Consider the following 24,868-nt stretch of genomic DNA (forward strand, 5'->3'; position numbering starts at 1 on the left):
TTCTTTCTAACACTGAAGGGAAAACATTCCAAGGAGAAAGAATATGGACCAATCAGGGTCTGCTGTGTTGATAAAGTTCCTAAAGCTGTCAAATGTGTTTTAAAATTAGTGAAATGAGGTGGCTGTAGTAGTTGAAATGTCAGTTTGTCTTCAGGAAGAGATCAATCACATCGGATCCTTACCGGCAAAATATGGTCAGGGAAAGTCTTGTGTGATCATAGGCTCTAAATCTTAACAGCCTATAATGACACACAGGCTTTTACTGTAAAATCTCAGTATTGTTCGTATTTTCTTATCCATCTTATGTCCCTGAATGACTGCCATAACCGAATTAAACAGCAGTCTTCCATCTCCCATATCCCTCAGTCGTCAACTGGCCTTTTGGCTCACTACTTCCCAGAGACGCATGCCAACACAATCTTGTCTATTGCTTTTCTAACACGTTAGCTGAGGTTTGTGTACTTAAATCCTCAATGGTAGATCTGTCAAACAAAAACAGATCACGATTATTAAGCAAGTACCATCTTGTATGGATTTAAGTTTGTTTTCCTGGATTAGATTCACTTAGTTTTGTGCATACAGGCAGACGTCACCTAAGCCTAGAAGAACAGACTTGAGATACAGGTTGGGGCAGTCATCTGGGGCTGGTTTATTTGTTGAAAGCTTTGACAGTAGAGAGATGAGTGGCTCTGCATCACTTATTTCGTGGCCAGGAGCTCTTTAGTGTAGAAAAGCCTTCAAGTGTTCCTGCTCATTTAAGAGGTGCAGCTTTTTCATCATTAATTTAACCTCAACGGTCTGCTGAATAGTGACCCAGGAGAAGTGACAGATTAATGCCACTTCACTCCACCTTCATGGTGGATGTGTTCCATATGCATTTCTGAACCGTTGCGTATTGGACGCATAGATCCGACATGTTGGCCACTATGATGAGCGCCGCTGTGGCATATTGCTATACCTTACATAATGGGCATGAATTATGCATATTCTATTGTTTATAGGGTTTTGAAAAGCTAAGACATGAAATGTGTCCATTAAAAATGCTCAGTTGGCATCTTCATGGTTTGTCTGATCACCCATCTCTGCCACTGTTTTGCTTGCTGTTTCATGGTGTGATCACACTGTGTTTCCCTGTTTGTCTTTTGCACCGCAGACACAAATCAGTAAAGCAGCGAGCAGGCAGCACGCCAGGTCAAACTCAGTCAGCAGGCCAGCCCTCCCAGCCTCCAACCAAGCACAAAACTGGAGGAGAGAAGCCAGAAAAAGGTGAAAAGCAGCAGAAAAGACCCCAGACGCCCTTCCATCATCGCAGCCTGACCAGCGATGAAACATCCTTAGAGACAGACGCAGCAGTCGGCCAAAGGCTGGCCATGAGGGGTCAGGATGGGGGGAGGTTTCGCTCTGCAGATGTTACCTCCATCCCCAAAGCCCCCCAGCTCCACAGTGGGGGGATCAGCACTGGGCCTTCTGAACAGGCCAACTCCCCACAACCCCCGCCTCTTAGCCCCCACCCCTGTGAGCGTGAAGAGGAATCAGGGGATGCCATGAAGAACCCCTCAACCCCCAACAGTCAACACTTTTACCAGCCGCCCCCAGAGCCCTCCCTCGTCAGGGTGAAGGGTGGCGAGGAGCCGGGCGGGTCGGACTGTCTGAGTCAGCACTTCCACTCCCATCATCCCCACCCGCATTCAGCGACCTCTGCCTACTCTGAGCCTCCTGAACCCACCGTGTACGTCGGCGCAGCAGTCAACCTGGAGGATGACGGCTCCCACGCGCCGTGGAGGTTATTCAACCTGCCCCGGAGGAAGGAAGCCGAGCAACCCACGCCGCTGCTGCCTGGGGACAAGCTGAGGGACGAGGCCTTAGCATCACAGGACCTGGTGTCAGTCACAGAGTGAGTATCTCCACCAGTCGGTACATACTCTCCCTGTCTCAGTCCCCCACATTGGCGCAAAAATCCCAGGCGAGGCTTCGGTCAGGCATCCGGGCCATCCCTGCATTCTCCTCGCTACAGGGTGGCTGCTCACTGTAGTCGAGTAAGCCCACCTTCTCGCTCTTGTTTTTTCAGATTTCCCTTTCTCCACTCCTCCCATTCATCAGCTTTAGAATGGCCGCCGCAGTGCTTAGCTGCACACAGCATGTTAATCTCATGCTATGGGTGCTTTTGACATCATACATTAACAATGTGCGTGGCCAGCACATTGATTCCTGCACATAAACTCAGTGAGAGGAAGAAGAATGATAGGTTAAGATAAACCTCAGCTGATGTAATATACTCTGAGCTGATAGGATTCCTGTCTTCTGGCTATCAGTTTGACTGGGACTGGAAAGGAGCAGCCAAAAAAAAAAAGCTGCTAGCCAGAAAAGCGTGGGCTGAAAGAGTGATTGGTGGTTTGTTGACTGTGGAAGGATGCAGGTTGGCTGGGCGGGGGAATTATCTGTGCGGGTTATGCAATCCCAAGGGGCTAGCAACTTGGATGGCCTTTTTTAGTGAGCTGTAATCCTTCCAGCCGCAGCTCTGAAAGGCTGCTAATCTCTTGCCCAGGCCACTGCACACCATCACCTTGCATCAGAGCTGGACAAGCATGTCGAGCGGGCAGTGGCACAGAGAAATGTTGGAGGCATTTAGAGCGAGGAATGATGCATAACTTGAGTCAGTCCAAGCTCTTTTGTAAAGCAGACATTTTTATTCCCTCCATCCCTTCCCCTCCTAGTCTGCCACATACGAGGAAGAACTCATTGTTACATAAGGGATTTTAAAGACAGATGCCTCTGCAACAGGTGGGAACTGTGTATGTGAGTGCATGAACAGGCACTCCTGCAGTCATCTTGTTTTTAGCAGAAATATAATAGTCTGACAGCAAACATGATGCATTGGTTCAGCTGCTTGACAGCTGTCAGAACGGTTTACAGCCTCTGACATCTGTATTTCTGCAGGTGAACCTGGTAGTAACGCTGACATGTTATGAGGTGCAGTCTGGCCAAACTGAGCACTCATCTAAATACTCAGTTTAGTTAATTTTGTAATAAGATATTTAAGAGTGAATATATAGGATCTGTGATTTCTGACACCTGACCATTCATTCATTTTTTTTTTTTTTTTTTCCTCCAGGGTGATGTCTACATCGAAGTGGCCACTAAAGGTGTCTGAAGAGCGCGTTCAAATGTACAGAGCCAGGAAGAACCAGTACCTATGTGCTGCAGTAACTGATGGAGACCATGAACCTGAGGTGGACCCCTATGCCTTCGAGGAGGGGGATGTCAAGTTCACGTTCTCCAACAAGAAGGATAAGGCAGGAGGAGAGCGAGAGCCGGGGAAGAAACATAAGGCAAGTCAGGCCAGGTGCAGAAGTGCCAAGTATAGTTTTACCAAACTAAAGGTGCCACACTTTGACCTTGACGGTTTACTCAACAAAGCACTCAGATTCTCCTCAGACAAGCACTACTTTCAATGAATCCGGTTGTGTCCAACAGTTTGTTTTTTTTCTTTTGTTTTTTTTTCAGCGTCTGCATGATATAAAAACATTCAAACTGATTAAAAGTGCTTCAAGTGCAGCTGAAGGTGTATCAAGATTTTCACAAAAGTTTTGCCAGATTGGAGCATGTGGATCATTAACAGAAAAGTTTAAAAAAAAAAGGCTAAATTCTGATGAAACACACCAGAAATCTAACATTTCATGTGTGATACGGTTTAGGTGTTGTATAACATCTATTCCACATGTTTTTAGCCCTGGTAAAGGTTATATTTTCCTAATTTTAAAAGTCTGTAAAGACCACATGGTTTAGTTTATCATGTAGTGACATTTAAGGCCTTTACATTATTCTTACTGAGGTTTACATTAATGGTGTAGAAATGTAGTGAGCAGCATTGGGGACGTTCCCAGAGCTCTGCATCCACCAGTAATCAGAACATTCATGTGTTATTTTCAAACTTGCCATTTTGTTTATTTATTGTGCTTGGCTGGCACAATAAATAAATATCCACTCCCCTTTGAAATCAGCTGCTCACCAGCTCCTCTTAATCCCTCTTTCAGCCACAGGATAGACTCGTTGCAAAACAGCAGTGACAGTTTAAAAAATAGTCGCACAGTGGTTTGAAGCTTTTTGAGAGGAAATATAGACGGAAACCGCACCCTCCTCAGTTTGCTTGGGGGCAAAATGGGGCAAGAAGGCTGATTTTTAACATCTGGAAGCAAGTGAGGTAGAAAATGGGACATGGGCACAGTCTGCAACGCGGCACTAAAAATAACTATGCAACCACTTTCTTTGTACATCCGCTGTCACTGGCCAGGTCTAACTGAACAGGAAACCATTTCTGAATCACTATTGTTGTTTTTCCCCCAAAGGAATGCCAAATAGTTGGCCAGTCCAATTTCCATTAAGTTATGTTTTCCTTATTTGATCCAGCCTTCCTCCTCCTCCTCCTTGCAGCATATTCCTTAGTTGTTCTTAGCTTGGTAATACCTGTAGCTCTGGAGTGGAGCTACATTTTTCTGTGCAGGCTGCATGTTTGCAGCAGCCTTTCACAGCCTTGTACAAACTTGGCTCACTGAAGAATAAAAAGCACATGCAAATATTTTCTTTACCCACAGTCTGGTTAAGAACACTGCATGGCCCCCCATCTTTGCCACTGTGTTGGGGGGAAGAGTCCCCGAGGAGCCGTCTGCACAGTGGCGCTACTCTACCATTTGTCAGCTTTATGTGGCGTGCGTAAATCCACCACATACCTGCGGCTGTCTGTGCAGACATGTGGATTCGCTTTACTGCCTAACTTTTACTTTAACTGTTAATTCCATAAGTGTTGTAGCTGTCTTCTCTTGAGAAATGCTTTCATTATTGTGCCTGTAAATGTTATCACATCGTCTCCCCAAGATGGATGACTGTATCAAAATGTGTCTGAGATAAAGTAATAATTCTCAGCCATTTTATTCTTTTCTTGAGCAAATGAGCTTTGAGCTCAGCAAACATCCGGCATTCATTCCTCATCAGAATATTAAACCACTCTGTTACCTGGCGAAAGCGCTGAGATCCGGTATGAACAATATCATAGCATCAAGCAGCGATGGAGCAGTCTCTTAACTGGAGAGCTATTGACTGCACTGCTGGCCATGTGACTCGGGCTTTAATGGACACATCATCTGATAACTGCCCAGAAGTGGCACACCTGCTGAATTAAGTACAGGGTATCACACAAACAGATTTAGATGAATCAGGAAGAAAAAATAGACTGTTTTGTTTTCATGCTGGCACTTTTGGAGTCAAACACTGTTTTTCAATATGTAAAGAATCTTTACAAGACTCACTATCCCACCCAAGGCTAAGTTATTGATAAGGGGTTAAGGCATTATTGCTGCCTATAGATTGCGGCCTTGGTATGCATTTGTGTACCGGTGGGATTAGGCCTTTAAGAGAGACAGATTAAAGCCTGCGTTACTCAGAGAATAGCCCTGGAGCGTAATGAAATCAATGGCAAGGACATAACAGTCCTGTTCCCCAGCTAGATCTGCCCTGCACACTGTGTACACACCGCCAGTCTTACGAGCACACACACGCCGCCAGCCCTCCTAGATATTGATGTCTGGGCAGGAGACTAAGAAGCCATTCCTTGGATCATGATTTCACTCCGGTCTGTGCTGGAAATCCCATTTGCCACAGTGGAGAGAAGCAGTCCCTCCACCCTGGTCTTCGGTTTCCGTCCAATTTTCCTCTTTACTGCACGATGAGCATTTGTTGTTTTTTCTAAATTTCTCTGATTGGAAAAACCATTGTTGTTAGTAGGGATGCACCCATTTGGATTCTCTTAAGCAATTCAGATTTACTATTCTATCAAGTTCATCATGTTGATTGAACTGTAATGTAACTGACATTGGCATTAGACAAAATAACTTTTTAATTTTGAAGTGAAAAATCTTTTTCGTAATAAAATATTTACTGTAAATGTAACTTTAGCATTTCTTCAAATGTGTACCAGGTTACAGGTCCTTCTATATCACTTTATAGTTAATATAAAGTGATAGTAAGGTAAACATAATAGTGTATCAAATAACAAGACTATTAAAAAAAAGCAATATCCAACTTAATAAAAAAAAGAGAGGAAAAATAAGTTTAAAAAAACTGTTTGAACTGATGTCATTAAATTCACGTAAATGTCCACAAGGACATGAAGTAACTGCTAGTTAGGTGAAAGATTAGGAACTAAAGTCCAAGTTTGTATTGTCTATTCTATCAAGTAAACTGCAAACGCATTTGAATTATCATATTGCTTTGTTTAAGTTTTCTTTTTTTTTTTTTTTAATTTTACACATCCCACATCTTATTTAATTGGTCGGTGGGAGGGAAATAGAAAAGGATCTAGGATCTCCAGGGCTGAGGGTATTTGGCAGAACCAGAGCTGAAGCAGACATGATACTGTCACAGCACGACCTGTTTAGGGGTAGAAAGGAATCTGCGGTAAAAACTGCTGAGTATTTAAGTGGGGTGTGTTCATCTGGCTGTGTGCTGAGGTTGTATATGTTTGTGTGAGGTAAATGGGAGAAGCTGCGCTTTCAACATTTTGTATAGTGCAGTCTTTACAATGCTGCTACCAGTGTTTTCACACACATCCCAGTTAATGAGGATATCCTCAGGGAAAATACTCCTGCAAGTTTTTATTTTTATCTTTTATTTAAATCTCTCTACTAAATGTTGAATTCAAGTACTTTCAGCACCCAGTCAGTCAGCAAAGCACACACTCGCATACAGGAATCATTCGACACGCACACTCAGGATGTGTGGCTGGAACTGATGGCTACAGTATATTGTTCACATTGTTTTCAAGTGGAGGCGCCTGGGTGTAACTGTATTCACGGAGAATTGCAACTTAATCCTGACTGCTAAATATTTAAACTTCTCAAACAGGTCATTCATTTAAGTCCATTCATCTACTTTATTAATAGTAACTTGTACTAATGGAAACTTTACAACATCTTGGAAACATTACCAGATCTTTTCCCAGTCCACACTGAAGGTATATGTATAAAACTGTTTGTATTCTTTGTTTCCTTCTCAACAGGGTGAAGATGGAGGATCAGGTCCATCAGATGGTGAGGCGCTTCTTTATTTCCCAACTATTCCCTCTGCAGTCATCACTCAGACACAGACCTGTTTTTAATGTATTATAACCTTTATTTAGGCAGTAAAATCTGAATGAGGTTAATAATATTTTTTACAAGAGTGTTCTGGCCAAGACGGCAGCACAGTCATATTTTTCCCCTCAGAAATCCTGGATGGGGACATCAGGGAGTGTGATCTAAATCCCACTGTGTGTTCTGATTTGGGAGTTGTCATGGTGAATAAAACTTGTCTGTTCCAGTTTTCACTCTTTATGTCCATGACAGAAACTACGTTCTTTGCCTAAATATGTTACAGTCATTCTTGTTTATTTCTTATCCAAATCTCGTGCAACAAACTTTTCATGCCACAAGGATTTGGAAAAGCAATGATTTAAAAGAAAATCTACCTCCTCTTTGATTTAAAATAAAAGTAAATTGAGGCCCACCCCCATAGTCCAAATAAACAATAATAGCTGAAAGCTAAATATTTGCTTCATTGAGTTCTTAAGCGGCCAGGATCCACCCATGGATAATAAGACTGAATCCAGAAATGTTTAGTGTGAACATCTTGTGTGTTTGTGTGAACAGATGCTCAGCGTGCAGCTGCCCACAACCGCATGGCCTCCACCAGTCTCATCCACGAGACAGACCTGGCGGTGTCCATCAACGACCTGGACAACCTTTTCAACTCAGATGAGGATGACATGGCGGTGAGTGCAGACCTTGGTTCACACTGCAGCAGCTATCCGATTACAGAGCGTGATCTGGCGCAGCGCGTGTGTGTGTGTGTGTAAGAGCCAGTTTCCACTGGGATCCTTGTTGGAGCAGTGCTTCCACTCTGCCCTTCATCAGCTGAAAATACTCACTTCTCACCGCTATTAATCTAACAAGATGTCACGGGTGATACTGACTTGCCGCTCCCTCAGATTTGAGAGGGATAATAAGAGTGATATTAACTTACTGATACTCAAGAGTGTCGGTCAGCTGCTAACATGTCTCATTTTTGTGTCCGCAGCCTGGCTCGAGGCGACCAGTGAATGGAACAGATGAGAAATTTGGCAGCAAGGAACCGAAGCCATCCACTTTGGACCCAGTATCCTGCAATAGTATGTATCTCTTCATCTCTTGTGATGTCTCCCTTGCCCTTTTCTGCTTAAACACTGAACCCCATGTCCACAGAAATGATTTAACTGCAAGTATTAAATCATCCCTCATGTAAGCCGGTTAAAAATGAATGAGATGTTCAAATTTGCCAGAATCCAATTCCTCTTCAGATGTACTGCTCTCTTTGCTCAAATGGTCAGTTAAGCACAATGGTTTTAATTCCTTTAATTCATTAATTAAAATGAGACTCTTCCCTGTTCAATCACACTTGATACTCACACTTGGCATTGCCACCTAGTGGTGAAGATAATGTCCAATACATGTCACAGTTTGTCAGTGTTGAGCTCCCAACTGTCAGCCTGTTGCTGCTGTCTGTCTGTACTACCAGCAGAGTCCAGACTTAATGTCACTCAGTCTTTTTTAAATTTTCGTACAAATCGAGCAGATACACATTTGCGTTACTTGTAGAAGTTTTCATTAACGCAAATCTTCAGTAATCTAGAAACCGTAAACTATAAACTACTGATCAGAGTAGTAGTTTTTACTGGTACGTGTTCTAATGCAGACACTATGGCGTCAAAAAATACACATACCCCCCAAAAATGGAACAAATTATTTATAGAAAACCCATCCGTTTGATTTTATTTGGTAATATACATTGATTTTGACATTTTAAGCTGCACTCCAAAATGAATTTGGGACGGTGAAGCTTTTTTGGTCGTTGTTGCCGTTCCTTCTGTATTCTCAAGTGTTTCAGCTATTTGGTCTCGTTCGTCCTGCAGCTGTACAGTTTGTTGTTACGGGTCAGCAGTCCACGTGCGCCTCTCCAACACCCATAGACTCTTCTTCATTGTCATGCTTTTTGGAATCTTAGCCAAACTTGCTTTGCATTGTCATGTTGACAAATCCCTTGTGCAGATATCGCTGAATGGTCGTTCTTCCCACACCACCATCTGAAGGCATCCAATTGTGGCTTGTGCCTTTGCCCTTTACACACTCAATTTCCTCCCATTCCTTGAATTTTTCATTGATATGTGCTGCAAAGGAAGAAATATGCAAATCCCTTCCAGTCTTTCTTTGAACATCATTTTTTAACATACCAATTATTTTCCTCACGAACTTGTTGACTGTGGATATCGTCAAAGACTCAGCCTTTCATAAATATTCCTTTTCTACTAAATCATCGTTGTTGACATCAAGGGTATAATACGGTTTGAGATTTAAGTCTATATCATCTTTGCATTTATTCTGTTCACCAGGAAACTTGTCACTCCAGTGAAGTTGTATCTTAAGTTGTAAATGAAAGCAGCCTTTAAAGGCTTTTATCTGCCTTTCAACTATGCCCCCGCAAAATTGTCTGACGGTTCTGAATTTTGTAAAAGCACTCAAAGGAACAAAGGAAACATTTAGGGAAACTGCCAAGATAACTAGCTGTGTGAACGGTTCATCAACTGTAGATACAACGCAGTCGCGCCAGCGAGCATCTTGTCTGAATGGGTGGTACGACTGAAAGCACCAACTCATCCACATCATTCACATAATCACCTGATATATCTGTGCCTGGCATTTGCTTGGCAGCTTTGATAAAGGAAACAAAAACTAGTTTCTGCTAATATTGCCATATTGGAATAATGCCAGGCCCTCCTTCACTACTTCAAAACAAGTCCCGACAAAATCCCGATCTGAACTCGTGTGCTCTTGTTTCACCCTTCAATCAGGTTCAGCAGATCTGCATCGGATGTTTCCCACGCCTCCCTCCCCAGACACACACATCATGGGCTACTCCCCCATATACATGTGCAGCAAAGAGTACGGCAGGATGGAGCCCAACACGGGCATGACCACACTTGACGGCACCTCAACTCTGGGAGGCCATTTCAAGATCGAGGTGGACGAGAGCTTCTGCAGCCCCAAACCATCGGAGGTCAAGGTGGGTCCAGACTCGGACTAAAAAACACACAAATAAGTGCTTTATTGCAATTGCTGTGTGCTTTTTTTTTCTGAAACAAGATACACTTAACACTTTTTAATTTCATGTCTTTCCCAGCTTAGGAGAGGTAGCTATCTTTAATGTGCATTGCTGATAAACACGCACAAGTCCATGAAGAAGATGAAGAGGAGACGGTTCCTTAAAATGACAAACTTCTGAGTTTTCTTGAGAATCATAGTTTTCCGATGATAGTTTTTTCTTCTTTTTTCTTTTTGTTCATCCATGAAGGTGTTGCAGATCACAAATGGCACTAAATGTTCTGAAAATGCAACATACTCTGCTGCACGTTCACAGCAAATTACAACTGTTATCAGGTTGTCAGTCATAAGAAATGGAATCTGAAATGACGTTCCCAACAAATGTCCTCATAGTTTCATAAGATGGCAGAGAAATGCCGCCGTAACATCTATCTTGTGTTTTCCGTCATTTTTCTTTAAGTTATTCTTTTTTTTTTTTTTTAGAAACATCTTTAAAGACACAGTTGTTTTTTTCTTTTTTTGTGTCCATTTTTTAGGACTACTCTTTTGTGTACAAGCCAGAGCTGTGTCAGGCATTTGTCGGCTGCTCCATGTTTGCCCCTCTGAAGATATTGCCCAGCCAGTGTCTCCCGCCTGTTAAAATACCAGAGGACTGCATCTATCGCCCAAGCTGGACCATGGGCCGGGAGATGCTCAACCCCGTGCCCGTCATGACCTTTCTCAACAAAGACAGGTGAGATGCTGGGAATTTGTTGTCATTTAGGCTGTAGTCACTGAAAAGCATCTGAAAGGTTGACATGGGCATAGATCACATCCCGTGGTTTTTACGTCGACACGCTATTTCCCTTTTTGCATTGTTTTAGTTTTTGGAAGTTGCTTAGTTTGGGAAGAAATGTTGAAAACAAGCCTGTTGCCTTTAGGCCAGAACGGTGAGGTATACAGCTCATTGATTCAACAGCGCTGTCTGAGCTTTATGAGTGTCGAGACCGAAGAATTCAGATCATTGCTTCTTAGTACGTTATATGCCCTGGAAGCTGGATGTTGTCTTCTTAGTGGGTCCAAGTACTTACTGTTTTGCCCAATAACTGCTGACGCAAGGAAACGCAGTGGAGAGATCTTTGTCACGCCTGGTTTTTCATGTCAGTTTTGTGTATAAGAACCCCTAAGCGTAACTGTGCCTGTCAGTTTTATCCTTCTGAACTGTGTGGAAGTTGTTTGTCTTCTTTGGCCTGTTTCAGAAAAGTCCTCATAATTTACGACCATGATCTGGAAAATAAGTCACAGAAGGATTTAAATTTAGACTTGCAGAAGAAGTGCTAAGTCCAGGTCATCTGTGTTGAGTGTGCAGGAATTCAGTTAGCCTCCACTCTAACCTGTCCACTCTTCGGACACCACCTCAGCAGGCATGCATGAGCGCCTCAGGCGGAGTGAGGAGGCGAGTGTAAAATGCCTTCTTGGTCGAAGACAGGATTATCACTGGAGTGATGAGCTGAGGCCCCCACCGCCGCTCCATGCCACCTCCCTTCTCATAGCAACGTGTTGTCACTAGTGTAGCTGTCACTGCTTCTTTTAAATAAACAGCTGCAGCACTCTGACTTTTCACGCAAACATGGGATTTTCTTATCAGCATGGGTAGAAATCCCTAAACAAACCTTGTTTTGTTTTCTCCATTTGTTTTATTGTGCCCCAGTGTTTGCTGATCTGCATCTAATCTCCCTCCTCTTTCACAATATCTTATTTCCCTTTTTAACCGCACTAACCTCATGTGTTTGGAATTAATTGTAATAATATAAAATGCTCAACAAGCCATGAAATTTCCACTAAACACAACAGACTATGATCATATGAAGCAGCCTGGAGCTAACGGCAGAGTATTGTCTCTGTGTGCTGGGGATCAGAATATTTGTAGGCTTTTAACTGAAAGGTGGACTGTCAGCTATGCTCAGCCTTAGCTGGAATTTGTTACTGTTTCACTGATTTATTCATATATATATATATATATATATATATATATATATATATATATATACAGTAATCCCTTGTTTTCACGGGGGTTACGTTCCAAAAAGAACCCGTGATAGTTGAAATCCGTGAGGTAGTAACCTTTATTTTTTTTTTTACAATTATTATACAAGGCTTCTAATTGCGATCAGCACCGCCCCGAGTTATTGGATCTGAACGTTTTGTTTACATTATGGGTTTTGGAGAAAATTTGCAAACTTAAATTTGGCAAGCTGTTTTACGTACATGTACATGTACAGTACATATTAAACTGTAACGTTATTGACACACAGGAAGTGAAGAAGCTGGGAGACCGTTTAGCCAATCAGAATGCAGAACACAATGCAAATCCTTGAAGCAGCGAGACGTCAAAGATGAACCACGTTCACATTACTGTGTGTGTGTGTGTGTGTGTATATATATATATATATATATATACAGATATATATATATATATAATATATATATATATATATATCTGTGTGTGTGTGTGTGTGTGTGTGTGTGTGTGTGTGTGTGTGTGTGTGTGTGTGTGTGTGTGTGTGTGTGTGTGTGTGTGTGTGTGTGTGTGTGTGTGTGTGACATCTTTTTGTTGTTGTTTTTAGCAGAGCTATTAGCAAATGTGGGGTTTTGCTCCTTCCTAATTCTCAGATTATTGTAGAACATTTACTCTTTTATTTGAGTGCTGGAGCTTACTAAGGCCGAAGATACTTTAGCAAACATAGCATTATTTAACCCTTTTTTTTAAACCACAAGTATGAAATGAAAAAGAAAAATGCCATCACAATTTGTCGCATCTTGAATTTTATTACATCACATGAAGTACTCGTGGCGTGTCAGGTTCTTGAGGGAGAAGTGCACGAACATAAATGACATCTGCTCTGAGAGCGATACGCACTCATGTATGATGTCTCCAGTCTTAAAGTGGACGCTACACGGAGGGAAAGATGTCTGCAACTGTCAACGATTGGCCATTTTCCCAGAAGTGTTTTGTTTAAGACTTTAAAATCTAGTGCCAGTGCATCTTCATCCCGCGGCGACTGCCTTGTCTGAAGAAAGACCGGTACCGGGACTTCCTCCTAATGGGTCCGTGCCAGGGGTTTTTCCCCCTCATACAGATGCGGGACACGATGTGCTCTCCCTCCCTCCCTCCCTCCATCCTTCCCTCCTGCTTTCTCATGCACGCTCTCTCACGCGACCCCCTCACAGTTGCTTTCCAGCACGAAAATAACCCTTACCTTGGAGAGCCATCATTGAAATGTTTTTTTGAATGTGCTTCATCCTTTCACTGCCCCTTTCCTTTTCCCTCTCCCTCTCTCTTAAACTCCAATCTGCATTCCTTCTGTGGTGAAAGTTGTCAGATTACTCTAAATCTCTTCGCAAATTCATTTAAATATTCAGAAAACAACCTATTGTTGCCTGAAGCGATGAACTGAATGTTGTTTTTCCTGCAACGAAAATATCCTTCTTCACAATTGGATGCATTCGTACAGGTAGAATAATAGAATAATAGTGGTCCTCTTAAGGACCACTATTAACCGTTTCAATATCGGGAGCCAGTGACAGCCCTGACCCGTAAAGGCTGTGTAGATGATATTTACTGATGTACAGGTTCAGTATTTAACAGTCTCAGCTGATATATTTCTGACGTTCTTTCAGTGTGTGCCAAACTAGGATTTCATGGAGGGCGGAGGGTGGTGTTGAAGTTGTTCCGCCTTGAATTGTGTGCAAATCTGCATGAACCCTGATGATCACTGCATGCAGTTGTTTTCTCGTAGTGTTTCTAACTCGTGTCCTCTACCTTGTCTTCCCGACAGTAACATCCCCAGTGTGGGAAGCACTATGGACCAGGACTACAGCCAGACCTACACCCCACAGACCCACACTCCCTTCATATCCAACAGTGCTCCACCCAGTAACGGTGGGACTGGCATCCTCCCTTCACCTGCCACCCCACTTTTCCCCGCCCCCACCCCACGCACCCCTCGCACCCCACGCACGCCTCGCGGGCCCTCCAGTGTCCAGGGATCGCTAAAGCACGAGAACTCTGATCTATACTCACCAGCATCCACGCCCTCCACCTGTCGCCCGCTGAACTCGGTGGAACCGGCCACCGTACCCTCCATCCCCGAGGCCCACAGCCTCTACGTCACGCTCATCCTCTCGGAGTCGGTCATGAACCTCTTCAAAGACTGCAACTTTGACAGCTGCTGCATCTGCGTCTGCAATATGAACATCAAAGGATCCGACGTGGGCGTCTACCTGAGCGACCCGGTCGGCGAGGCCCAGGACCCCTGCAGCTGCGGCTTCAGCGCCGTGGTCAACCGGCGCTACGGAAACGGCTCGGGCCTCTTCCTGGAGGACGAGCTGGACATCATCGGCCGCGGCTCGGACGTCAGCAGGGAGGCAGAAAAGCGCTTTGAGGAACTCCGGCTGTCCTCGCTGGAGAGAACGGGAGTCGGGAGGGGGGACCGTATCCCCGACGAGCTGATCCAGCTGGTGCAGGACCAGTGCGCCAACCCCTTCTCACCCATTTCAATCATAGAGCAGGAAACCGCCACGCGGGGGCCGAGTGGCACCACTGTGCCGCCCTGTGTGAGGGTGGAGGAGAAGGACTACTGCAGCGACTGCTACATGGCCCTGGAACACGGCAGGCAGTTCATGGATAACATGTCAGGAGGCAAAGTGGACGAGGCTCTGGTGAAGAGCACCTGCCTGCACCACTGGGGAAAACAAAACGGTGAGCGGGAAAAAAAATAACCTTTTTATCACTAAAGGGAATTGTTGCATGCATGGATAACTCCTGTAGTATTTCTCTTTTTCTTTGTTGGCATAATTAGAGTACTGGAGTGGTCCATTTAACCATAAATCGAAATGAAAAGGCTGCAAACAATTCTGTTCTATAACAAAGAGACAATGTCCTTTTTATATGGGAATTTTATACCTGAAGGATTTGAAAAGAACATTTTTGCAAAACACTTTTTACATCCCAGTGTTCTGCTTTACATGATGTTGCTTTGAAATAGTCACTGTTTTGATCAGGTAATAACTTTGCAGCAGGCACCTCTCCAGATATACACCTACTTCACGGTGAACTTGCAACAAGTGTTTGATCATCTCCTCCTTTTACGCATTTGTCCCCCAGCGGTGGACGTGAGTGCACTGTGCTCTCAGGATGTGCTCCGGGTGCTGATGTCCCTCCAGCCCGTTCTTCAGGACGCCATCCAGAAGAAGAGGACGGTGAGGTCGTGGGGCGTTCAGGGTCCCCTCACCTGGCAGCAGTTCCACAAGATGGCTGGACGCGGCTCTTACGGTAAAGCAGAACCCGCGCACGAGATGTCTGATGATAAAATCTGAGAGGGAAAGAGATGAAGCTTTTTATTTCCTTTTATGTTTGTGAACATGACACATGCTGTGTATCTTGGTGTGTAATCAGGGATGTCAGTAGCAGTATTCTAGGAAGAGCTTAGATATTTTGGTGACTTCACATCGTGTTGCGTAGTGACAGAAGTGGTGAAGTGATACTTTCTTTCTTGACTGTTCTCACTCATTATTTCTGTTTACTTTCTCTCTGCTTCTTTGTTTCTCCATCCATCCCAAAGGCACGGATGAGTCTCCAGAGCCTCTGCCCATCCCCACCTTCCTGGTGGGTTATGAGTATGACTTTGTGGTGCTCTCTCCATTTAGTCTGCCCTACTGGGAGAAACTGCTGCTTGATCCATTTGGCTCCCAGCGGGACATCGGGTACCTTGTTGTCTGTCCTGACAACGAGGCCCTGCTCAGCGGCGCGAGGAGCTTCTTCCGAGACCTCACAGCTGTCTACGAGGTAAAGAAAGAACGGTGCAGAGCTTTCCGTGTCATTTCTGTCAAGCCTAGCATGTCTTCAGCTGCGTCTCCCTCAGGGTCTGCAGTTAATTTCACCCAAAAAAGATACTAGATCCTCATTATCTAATGAATTCCATTTATGTTCCCATTATACACACTCAGTCTTTTCGCTTCCGTCTGATCTTCTGCAGTCTTGTCGTCTGGGACAGCACCGGCCCATTTCAAGAGGCTACCCTGATGGCATCGTCCTCGTAGGCGGCAGCGGAGCCAAAAGCATGGTGGATCAGCCAGTCAGCGACTGGTTCCTCAAGGCTGCCAGTGGCAACAATGACGCCTTCATTAAGCTCAAACTCTATGCACAAGTGTGCCGCCACAACCTCGGTGCGTGTCACGCACACATCACATTCACGGCTGCTCAGCAGCAACATTCTTGATTCCATACAGCCTTGGGTGTTCCTGCGCTCGAGACGAGCTTCATTCAGCTCTTTGTTGCACAATTTCCATATTCAGCACCTCTTGGTTTAGTTATTATAACGCAGCTTTCTTGTAAAAGTCTAGTCGGAGAACCTCGACTGCTTTAAAGGAGAGCAGCGCTTTGAAATGCCAAAGAAGTGAGATCAGTGTTGGAGATGCTGATATGGAGTCAATTTATTTATTTCTTAATAAATCTGTCTCCGTGGTGTGTCCAGGGACAGCAGGTGCTGGAGACAGCTTACTTCTGATTGATGAGGTGCTTAGACTCTGTTAGTGTTCAATCTGGCATTACAACACTGCACGCAAGCACACACACACACACACACACACACACACACACACACACACACACACACACACACACACACACACACAAAACAGAAAAATAAATAAGTCAAACATGATCATTGCAGACTTTAACCAAATATCTGGGAGGACAAAAGTTATTGCTGGCCGTTACATTTTAATGTAAAATACAGTAACAGTTTTCTGCTCAATGTTGCCATGGTTACAGTCTTGTGTTCCATGTATTGGCAGACGTGGGATGTTTTGCAGAGGCGTACAAACTTTAGCTTCATCCGCTTAAATGTGGTCACACTCTAAACCAGCAAACTTTTGTTACAGTTATCCCTGACATCCACACATCACCACACCTCACACCTCAGACACGGAAAACCTGCTTCCACAGCAAAACTGAAGGCGTTTATAAATGACACCGTTGTTGCACATATTCGCTTTTAGATTTGCTTTCGTGCCTCACTACATATCCTTCCCTGATTTGCCGTGCACGCATCATACAACCAGATGCACCCTTAAGATGACATAAACAACAACGTGGGGACAGAACAGCCATCGCTGCGGACTTTGTTGTTGGTATCAGCTGTTCTGTAGCCAAAATGTGTGTTTCTAAGTACTGCAAGAGGAAAACCATTGTAAAAGCAATCTGCAGCATAGATTACTTCAAGCTGAATGTTCCCTCTTGCAGGCATTTTCAGTGAGCATGGTTGGTCGTGGGATATACAGTATGTTTATGGTGGTGGGATCTTTTGCAAGACAGAGTTGACGATCTAACATGGACCACATTAATAATATTTCACTGTTGCATTTCTGTCTCTCACTTCAGCTCCATACCTCGCATCGCAGGCATTAGATAGTTCCCTCCTCACACAGCCCAGTGCCTCCCCCTCGTCCAACCAGTCTTCATCAACGCAACAATCTAGCTCCACCTCCGGCACAGTCAGCCAGCAGAGTTCTTCTGTTCCCAACAACAGCAGCAGCGGTGGTGGGCTGGGAAACGGCCCCGCCTCCTCCAACAACCTTGCAACATCTTCAGGCCAGCCTGTCAGCACAATACCGTCAGCCAAGTCCAACTCGTTTCCGCCTTTTGGAAGCATGAGCAGCCAGGGCTCCCAGAGCAGTCAGCTGGGTCAGCAGGCTGGTACCCAGAACACTGGCGCCTCAGGGGACAACTCCAGCAGCCAGGCCCCGGGGCCCACAGAGCCGCCTGAAAGGTACCACAGGACACAAACACTGCACACTTTCAGCAAAGCAGGCATGGATTTTATTATGTTTGTTTTGTTTAGTTTTATTCATTAAGAACACTAGTAGAATGTGCCATGAGCTGTAAACACAGGCTTTGAATAAAACTGAGGACATAGCTTTGGACTAAGCTAGTTTTGTAACACTAAAAGAGAGCTTTTTTTGTCTCCAGCACTTTGGAGCGGGAGAAGGTGGGCGTGCCCACAGATGGGGAATCTCACGCTGTGATGTATCCACCTGCCATTGTCGTTTACATTGTGGACCCCTTTAGCTACGAGGAAGCCGACGGAGGCTCTGGGCCGGTGCCATCCCACTCCAGCATGTGGACGCTGGGTCTGCTGCGGTGTTACCACGAGATGCTCCAGGTCCTGCCCCCACACATTCGAAATTCCATTTCTGTACAGGTAAGGGCATGTTTCTGGGGGGCGTATTACATTTTTACATCAATAACTGCATGATCCAGATGTTGGGTAGAAAATTAGATTGTACATATTTAAAGCTGTTTTTGTGGATTGTTAAATTCTTCATCTGTTTCATATCTGACATCCATCACTAATAGCTCAAAATTGTTATTGATTTTTGAGGAACAAAGATGAGTTATTGAAACTTTAATCAAAAAGAGAGAGGGAGTGACAAGAAAACGTTTTTTCCATCAACACACAACAACAATCCACTCTGAGCTGTCGTACTGGTTGAATGTTCAGCGGGAGTACGTTTGTCACATTATCATGATTAGTAGTTTGTCACAACAGCAGAAGTAGGTCAGGAGTTTAGTGAAGAGTAACTGAACCTCTCTTTGAACAAGTCCCCGATTTTTACAGAAATGAGTCTCACTGCAAAAAGATACTCTTCTTTTTGTGTTTGCTATATTCCATTTTGTAAAGTAGTTAAGATACGAGTCATTTTGAGAAGGTTTTCAGTTTGTAGGACTGTGCATTGACAAACCTGTAGCAATGATATTTAACACAGAGCACCTTTTATTGGACAGGTTTTGCCAGCCTGATATTGAAGTGTAATTCGCCTCGTTATTAAACGGGGTTTATGTATTTATGCAAAGTTTGTCTTGTATGTAAGACTTTTTCTGACAGATTTATGGTAACGTTCTACATTTTCTAATGTCAATATGTGTCAGTTAAAGATTTGAAAGAGTCCAGAGATGCTTTAAGTTGGTTAACTTTCTTTTTTCTTTCTTCTTTTTAATAACCTCAGATTGTCCCGTGCCAGTACCTCCTTCAGCCGGTGCGAGGTGAAGACCGCCACATCTACGCTCAGCACCTCAAATCTCTGGCATTCTCAGTCTTCACTCAGTGCAGACGGCCGCTTCCCGCCTCCACCAACGTCAAGTCTCTTACCGGCTTCGGCCCGGGTTTGGCCATCGACACTGCACTGAAGAGCCCAGAGGTAAATGCAAGGCACAGCTCAGCTGCACCTTTAATTACTTTGACATCATTTATCAACAGAGAAGTGGCAGTTGTTTGTATGTGGCTGGAGTTCAGGATCAGCCAAGAGTACTCTGTTCTCTTATTGATCAGTAAGTAAAGAGGCACTTGACACCGTGACCTCGCAGCAGCATTTTACTCCAAGCTTCTCAGGGAGACGGGAGCCTGACCCATCCTCTTGCCCTTACTTTATTTAGTCTGCCAGTGAAGGGAAAGAGTAACGCTTTTTAGAGAGAACTATATCATCAGTTTAGTTTATTTTCCTTTATTTTTAGCAGGACTAAAAGAACTTGTAACCTCTGTTACTGTAAAGTTTACTCTATCTGCTTGGCTACCTTCCTGAGACCTTCATAATGGGATCTTGGCTCCCAGTTTAGACAAAGGGGCACCTTAGATCAGGATCTGATTAAGTTGACTTCCTTCCTTGCAGCAAGTTGTACCTTTTCCCTTTAATGCCCCGGCGATTCCTGAGCTGTTTGTTGACAGAACTGGGAGTGAAGACAGGACGACTGAGAGAGACAATGGCTTATTCTGCTTTTAAGACAGTATAATGTGTGCAGATGTTAGGATTTAAAGTATACATTTTAAGTCATTACCAATCAATACCTTTTAAACATTTATCTGAAGTTTTTTTATTTTCTGTCTCATCTTCAGAGGCCGGAGTGTCTGCGTCTGTACACGCCGCCGTTCATCCTCGCACCAGTAAAGGACAAGCAGACAGAGTTGGGGGAAACGTTTGGGGAGGCGTCGCAGAAATACAACATACTGTTTGTGGGATATTGTTTGTCCCATGACCAGCGGTGGCTTCTGGCCACGTGCACTGACCTGTATGGAGAACTCCTGGAGACCTGCATCATCAACATAGACGTGCCCAACAGGTAGGACCACGCCCCCACCACCCCCGCCAACACTGCATTTAAACACAGCATCTCCAGAGTTTTTATTACCATCATTTTACAGCACTTGCTACAGCAGCTCCAAGTGTTCCACTGATAGAAAATGTAATTTTGCATTTAGTTTTCGTTCTTTCATTTGTTGCATTTTGTGAATTTGAAACACTGTTGCAGTTATCCGTGTCTAGTAAATCTGACCTGATATCTTTGTGTTCCACAGGGCGCGGAGGAAAAAGGGGTCGGTTCGTCGGCTCGGCCTGCAAAAGCTGTGGGATTGGTGCTTGGGACTGGTGCAGATGACATCCGTTCCCTGGAGAGTGGTTATCGGCCGACTGGGCAGGATAGGCCACGGAGAGTTGAAAGGTAATGAAAATTGCCATGGCAAAAGCTTTTCCGTGGAGGATGGATGGTGCATTCATACACTGAGTCCCCCCCCCCCTGTCGCCTCTCTTGTTCCAGACTGGAGTATTCTGTTGAGCAGGAGAAATCTGCAGTCGCTCAGTCGGCGACTGAAAGAAATGTGTCGAATGTGCGTAATCTCTGCCTCAGACACCCCCAGCATCCTCAGCGTGTGCTTGGTCGCCATGGAGCCGCAGGGATCCTTTATCATCATGCCAGGTATGACGTATGCATGTGATGAGGATCATAAATACACTCGGAATCTCGTTTAATGTACGTCCTCTTATCTGAGTGACGATAACGCACACAGAAAAGCAGATCTGGTGTGTGGGGTGATGGGTGGCAACCACATATCATAATGCACGTCCCCCCCTTGTCCAGAGCAGATTGATGGCAGGGAAGAGCATGTACCTTTCGCTCGTAAAGCACTGCCTCTCGGATGCCCATTGATCTCAATGCAGTGTGATGGAGAGCCTGATCAATGGGTTTATTTTGGGAAACAAGTGGGGGATTGTCAGTGAATCATACCAGGATTGTGTTGATCTATGCTTGGCTGAGGACATCTTCTGCACGAAAACTTCTCAAGCTGACAGACATAAGCAATGGGGTTGGCACTGAACAGAACAGCTTTTGTGAGATTTAGTTTCTTTTTTTTGTTCCTTTCATTACATAATGTGCTTGAATGCATTTCTTTTAAACCACCACTCTCCGGTTTAGCTTGTCCAGTCATGTCGGTCACTTTGACTTGATATTTAGCTAAAGACTTTAATAATATATTACCAACTTACGTTTTATGCTGCAGTTAAGTGAAATCATTCAAAATCAGTCGATTTTGAGGGGGAATTAACCAAGTTTATTCGTTTTAATCCTTCTGGATGAAAGGCTTTTAAGGATTCCCAGCTGTTTCAGTTTTCTTTGCCGTGGTGTTTATTGACTCTTGATGTTTTCCTCTCAGACTCTGTGTCGACGGGTTCTGTGTTTGGCCGCAGCACCACCTTGAACATGCAGACGTCGCAGCTCAGCACCCCGCAGGACACATCCTGCACCCACATCCTGGTCTTCCCCACCTCCGCCTCCGTCCAAATCGCTAGCTCCAATGACACCAACATCGACATTCTCAACGCCACCACTGGTCAGTGGAGCCTCCTCATCCGTGTCTCAGTCATTCCCAAACAAATCGACATGAATGAACTATCGCCTTTTATCTATGTGCTGTTTGTTGCTCTCTAATCTGATGGTCTGCACTCTTTCATTCTTAATGCCTGCACAGTTCTCTGCAGCTTATGTCCTTTGTGAAGAATAGTGTTTTAGTTTGAAAACATACTATGCAGATTTTTAACAGCAAGGCTTAAAATCTAGCGTACTATTTGGAAGTTTAGGCCAATTTTGCAAGGAGAATTGGTATTATTTTCTCTAACTATCAGTTAAATAAATCAGTCGAGTTGAATGTATTAGAAGAAATAACCATGTGATCACTTGCAGCATTGCCAAATGATCTCCTGTTCTTCCCAGATGGATCTGACACTATTGGGATCATAGACCTGCTGGACCAGGAGAACGAGTTAGTGGATCCAGACATCATCAACATCTCGCCCAACACTTCCCCGGTGCACTCCCCTGGCTCTCATTATCATCATGGAGGTGATGGTAGTAAGGTGAGAACCGTAAACACACACCCATGTACACATCGACAAACTTGAGGTACAGCATTCAATATGATTAATTGCTAGCGAAGATGATGTTGACTCCCTGCCGTGTTGCAGGGCCAGAGCACGGACCGGATGGAGTCTCATGAAGAAGTTCCCAACCTCCTGCAGCAGCCTCTGGCACTTGGCTACTTTGTCTCCACGGCGAAGGCGGGTTCTCTACCTGACTGGTTCTGGTCCGCCTGTCCACAGGCTCAGAACCAGTGTCCTCTCTTCCTCAAGGTACCAGCCTTCGCCCCTCTCACACCAGTATGCTTGCACACGTACAAGGCTGCCTTTTTATACAGTTGTACATGGTAGAATGTTGGTGGTTGATGTTGGGTGACTGCAGCAAACCAGACAAAAACAGCTGTTTTATTCTATCCTTTCCGTTTTTATTTAAGGGAGAGCACACTACAACGGCACAATTGATTTAGAGTAATAAATGTTACCTCTACAGTGGCTCACAGACTTGTTGCTGTTGTCACTACAGTTTAAGCCCAACGATGAAACCCTTTGAAAGTAACAGATTTTCTGCTTCAAAATGGCATGAAATGTTGTAAGAATTTTATCAGCCAATTTAGAAAATAGAATTTTTTGTTTCCGGGTAAGGTTTGAGTTTCAGCTTAAAGTATTCCATGAATGCGTAGCGGAGTTGACTAGGGGTGTGCAAACAAGGGTACCTCACGATTCGATTTGATTTCGATTATTGGAGCTTCGATTCTTCGATTATAACGATTTTCGATTCGATTATTGGTTCCACGATTCTTCGATTATTGTGATTTTTAATGCTTTTTTCCATACAAGATTGATTTTGTCTTCATCTGTGGCTACATTTGTAAATAAATAGCCAATCAATTAACTCAGTTCCTCTAACAACACCCATTAAGTAAATAACAAGGTTTTTTGAACATTTGACATGTATTTTTCAAAGACACAAAATAATTTATTTTATGACTATGTAAACATTTGCTCTTTGACTTACTTAACTTTGACCAGGGAAAGCTGCACTTGCATGAGAGCGCCCTCTATTGGCGGAAAACACTGAAAACGGTCAAGCCCTGGATTTAATGAGTTCATTAATTCAAGTAAACAAGATATTTACTTCCATCAAATTTATTTAGTGTAAACATATCCGCCATATTCAAGTGAATAATAAGAAATGTGCATTCTTGAAAATGAAATGATTCAGCAGCTTATTCAGTCTGGAATCTGGATAGGATAAAAAAAAAAAATAAATAATAATCGATTCCAAATCGTCACGTGACGCATCGCGATGCATCGACACATCGATGAATTGCACCCACCTCTAGAGTTGACCCAAGTTACAACACACACACACACACACACACCGAATAACCACCACTGTTCAAGGGGCCCTTTTGGGGCTAAATGTGTTTTTCTTTATTTAATTTTTTTGTTTGATTGTTTAGAGCAGAATGGGAATAATTATTATTGTTATTATTATAAATCACTAAGACAAATTATTTAATATAGCATGAATATTGTGGAGAGACAATGGCCGCTACAGTGTTTTCCTTTGTTATAGGATAAATTAAAAAGATTTTTTTAAATCTCACTCCAAGCAAGCTTCCAAACTTGAGGAGCCGTCTTGTGTTTCAAGCCAACCCAGGCGAAGCATAAATCTCCTGTTCATCGCCGTCCTCTGGGATGTGGTTTCTCTCTTCATGAGGACCAACGTGAAGAATGCCTCGTCCGTCTGGGATGCATCAACGCCAGGAGAGCGTTGATGGAGGCCCAGGCTTATGTGTTTTGTAACCGTGTTTGGCACGTAACCCTGGCAAGGCGGTGAAAGTTTGTACCCAGGGACCCGGCTTCATACAAGTTAAGAGAATAAGATGGGGTTTGTTTCGGGTCAAAGTCCTCATGTGTAGCTGGACTGACCATGTGGACTGCATCGAGGGGCTGAAGGGGGACTGAGTGGGAGCGCTTTGAGGATGCTTAGCAGCCACATTTCCAGCTGGAAGCTCAACAGATGTATGATGATAATGATGTCCTGGACATCAGCTTTGATGTGTATGGAGTGTTGGAGGATAGCCAGGAATACATATCGTCAGGTTGCTTCTGTGTCGGTGGGTCAAGAGGGCAGATCTTTCCTTTGTTGTTCCATAGTTCCACCTTACAGATGAATATCTAAAATGAGCCGCCAGGCCACCTGCTCGGACGCTGTCACTGGTTTTTAACCTCCCTATGGTGAAGAACTGCTTGCCCATGTACCCAGATCTTGTCTCAGAGCTGACATCATCATGGGGTAAACATATCTCCACCTGCATTCTGGACAAAACTTGGACTTGGGCTTTGGCAGCATATCCAGCCCCCTCCCTTACCCCTAACCACCGTGGGTTTTTCATGTCTACAGGAAAGCAGCACTTACACACTGAGCTTCTTGGCCATGCTTCAAATTGATCAAGTTATGGACCTGACTGTCA

The 24,868-nt window shown here is 44.1% G+C and overlaps 1 protein-coding gene across 1 annotated transcript in view; it reads left to right on the plus strand.

The window, feature by feature from the left end:
* med13a (mediator complex subunit 13a) overlaps positions 1 to 24,868 on the plus strand; it is a 78,682-nt gene that overhangs the window by 51,138 nt on the left and 2,676 nt on the right. Inside the window, exons 10-29 of the mRNA XM_061740168.1 lie at positions 1,154 to 1,894; positions 3,113 to 3,329; positions 7,052 to 7,082; positions 7,680 to 7,801; positions 8,107 to 8,197; positions 9,914 to 10,125; positions 10,700 to 10,896; positions 13,982 to 14,904; positions 15,310 to 15,477; positions 15,767 to 15,990; positions 16,181 to 16,370; positions 17,587 to 17,974; positions 18,175 to 18,406; positions 19,212 to 19,403; positions 20,096 to 20,319; positions 20,555 to 20,697; positions 20,794 to 20,952; positions 21,689 to 21,865; positions 22,246 to 22,388; positions 22,497 to 22,661. Of these exons, the coding sequence (XP_061596152.1) occupies positions 1,154 to 1,894; positions 3,113 to 3,329; positions 7,052 to 7,082; positions 7,680 to 7,801; positions 8,107 to 8,197; positions 9,914 to 10,125; positions 10,700 to 10,896; positions 13,982 to 14,904; positions 15,310 to 15,477; positions 15,767 to 15,990; positions 16,181 to 16,370; positions 17,587 to 17,974; positions 18,175 to 18,406; positions 19,212 to 19,403; positions 20,096 to 20,319; positions 20,555 to 20,697; positions 20,794 to 20,952; positions 21,689 to 21,865; positions 22,246 to 22,388; positions 22,497 to 22,661 (4,939 nt within the window). The remainder of the gene's footprint in view (positions 1 to 1,153; positions 1,895 to 3,112; positions 3,330 to 7,051; positions 7,083 to 7,679; positions 7,802 to 8,106; positions 8,198 to 9,913; positions 10,126 to 10,699; positions 10,897 to 13,981; positions 14,905 to 15,309; positions 15,478 to 15,766; positions 15,991 to 16,180; positions 16,371 to 17,586; positions 17,975 to 18,174; positions 18,407 to 19,211; positions 19,404 to 20,095; positions 20,320 to 20,554; positions 20,698 to 20,793; positions 20,953 to 21,688; positions 21,866 to 22,245; positions 22,389 to 22,496; positions 22,662 to 24,868) is intronic.

Source organism: Cololabis saira, chromosome 14, assembly GCF_033807715.1.
Source record: "Cololabis saira isolate AMF1-May2022 chromosome 14, fColSai1.1, whole genome shotgun sequence".
NCBI classification, from domain to species: domain Eukaryota; kingdom Metazoa; phylum Chordata; class Actinopteri; order Beloniformes; family Belonidae; genus Cololabis; species Cololabis saira.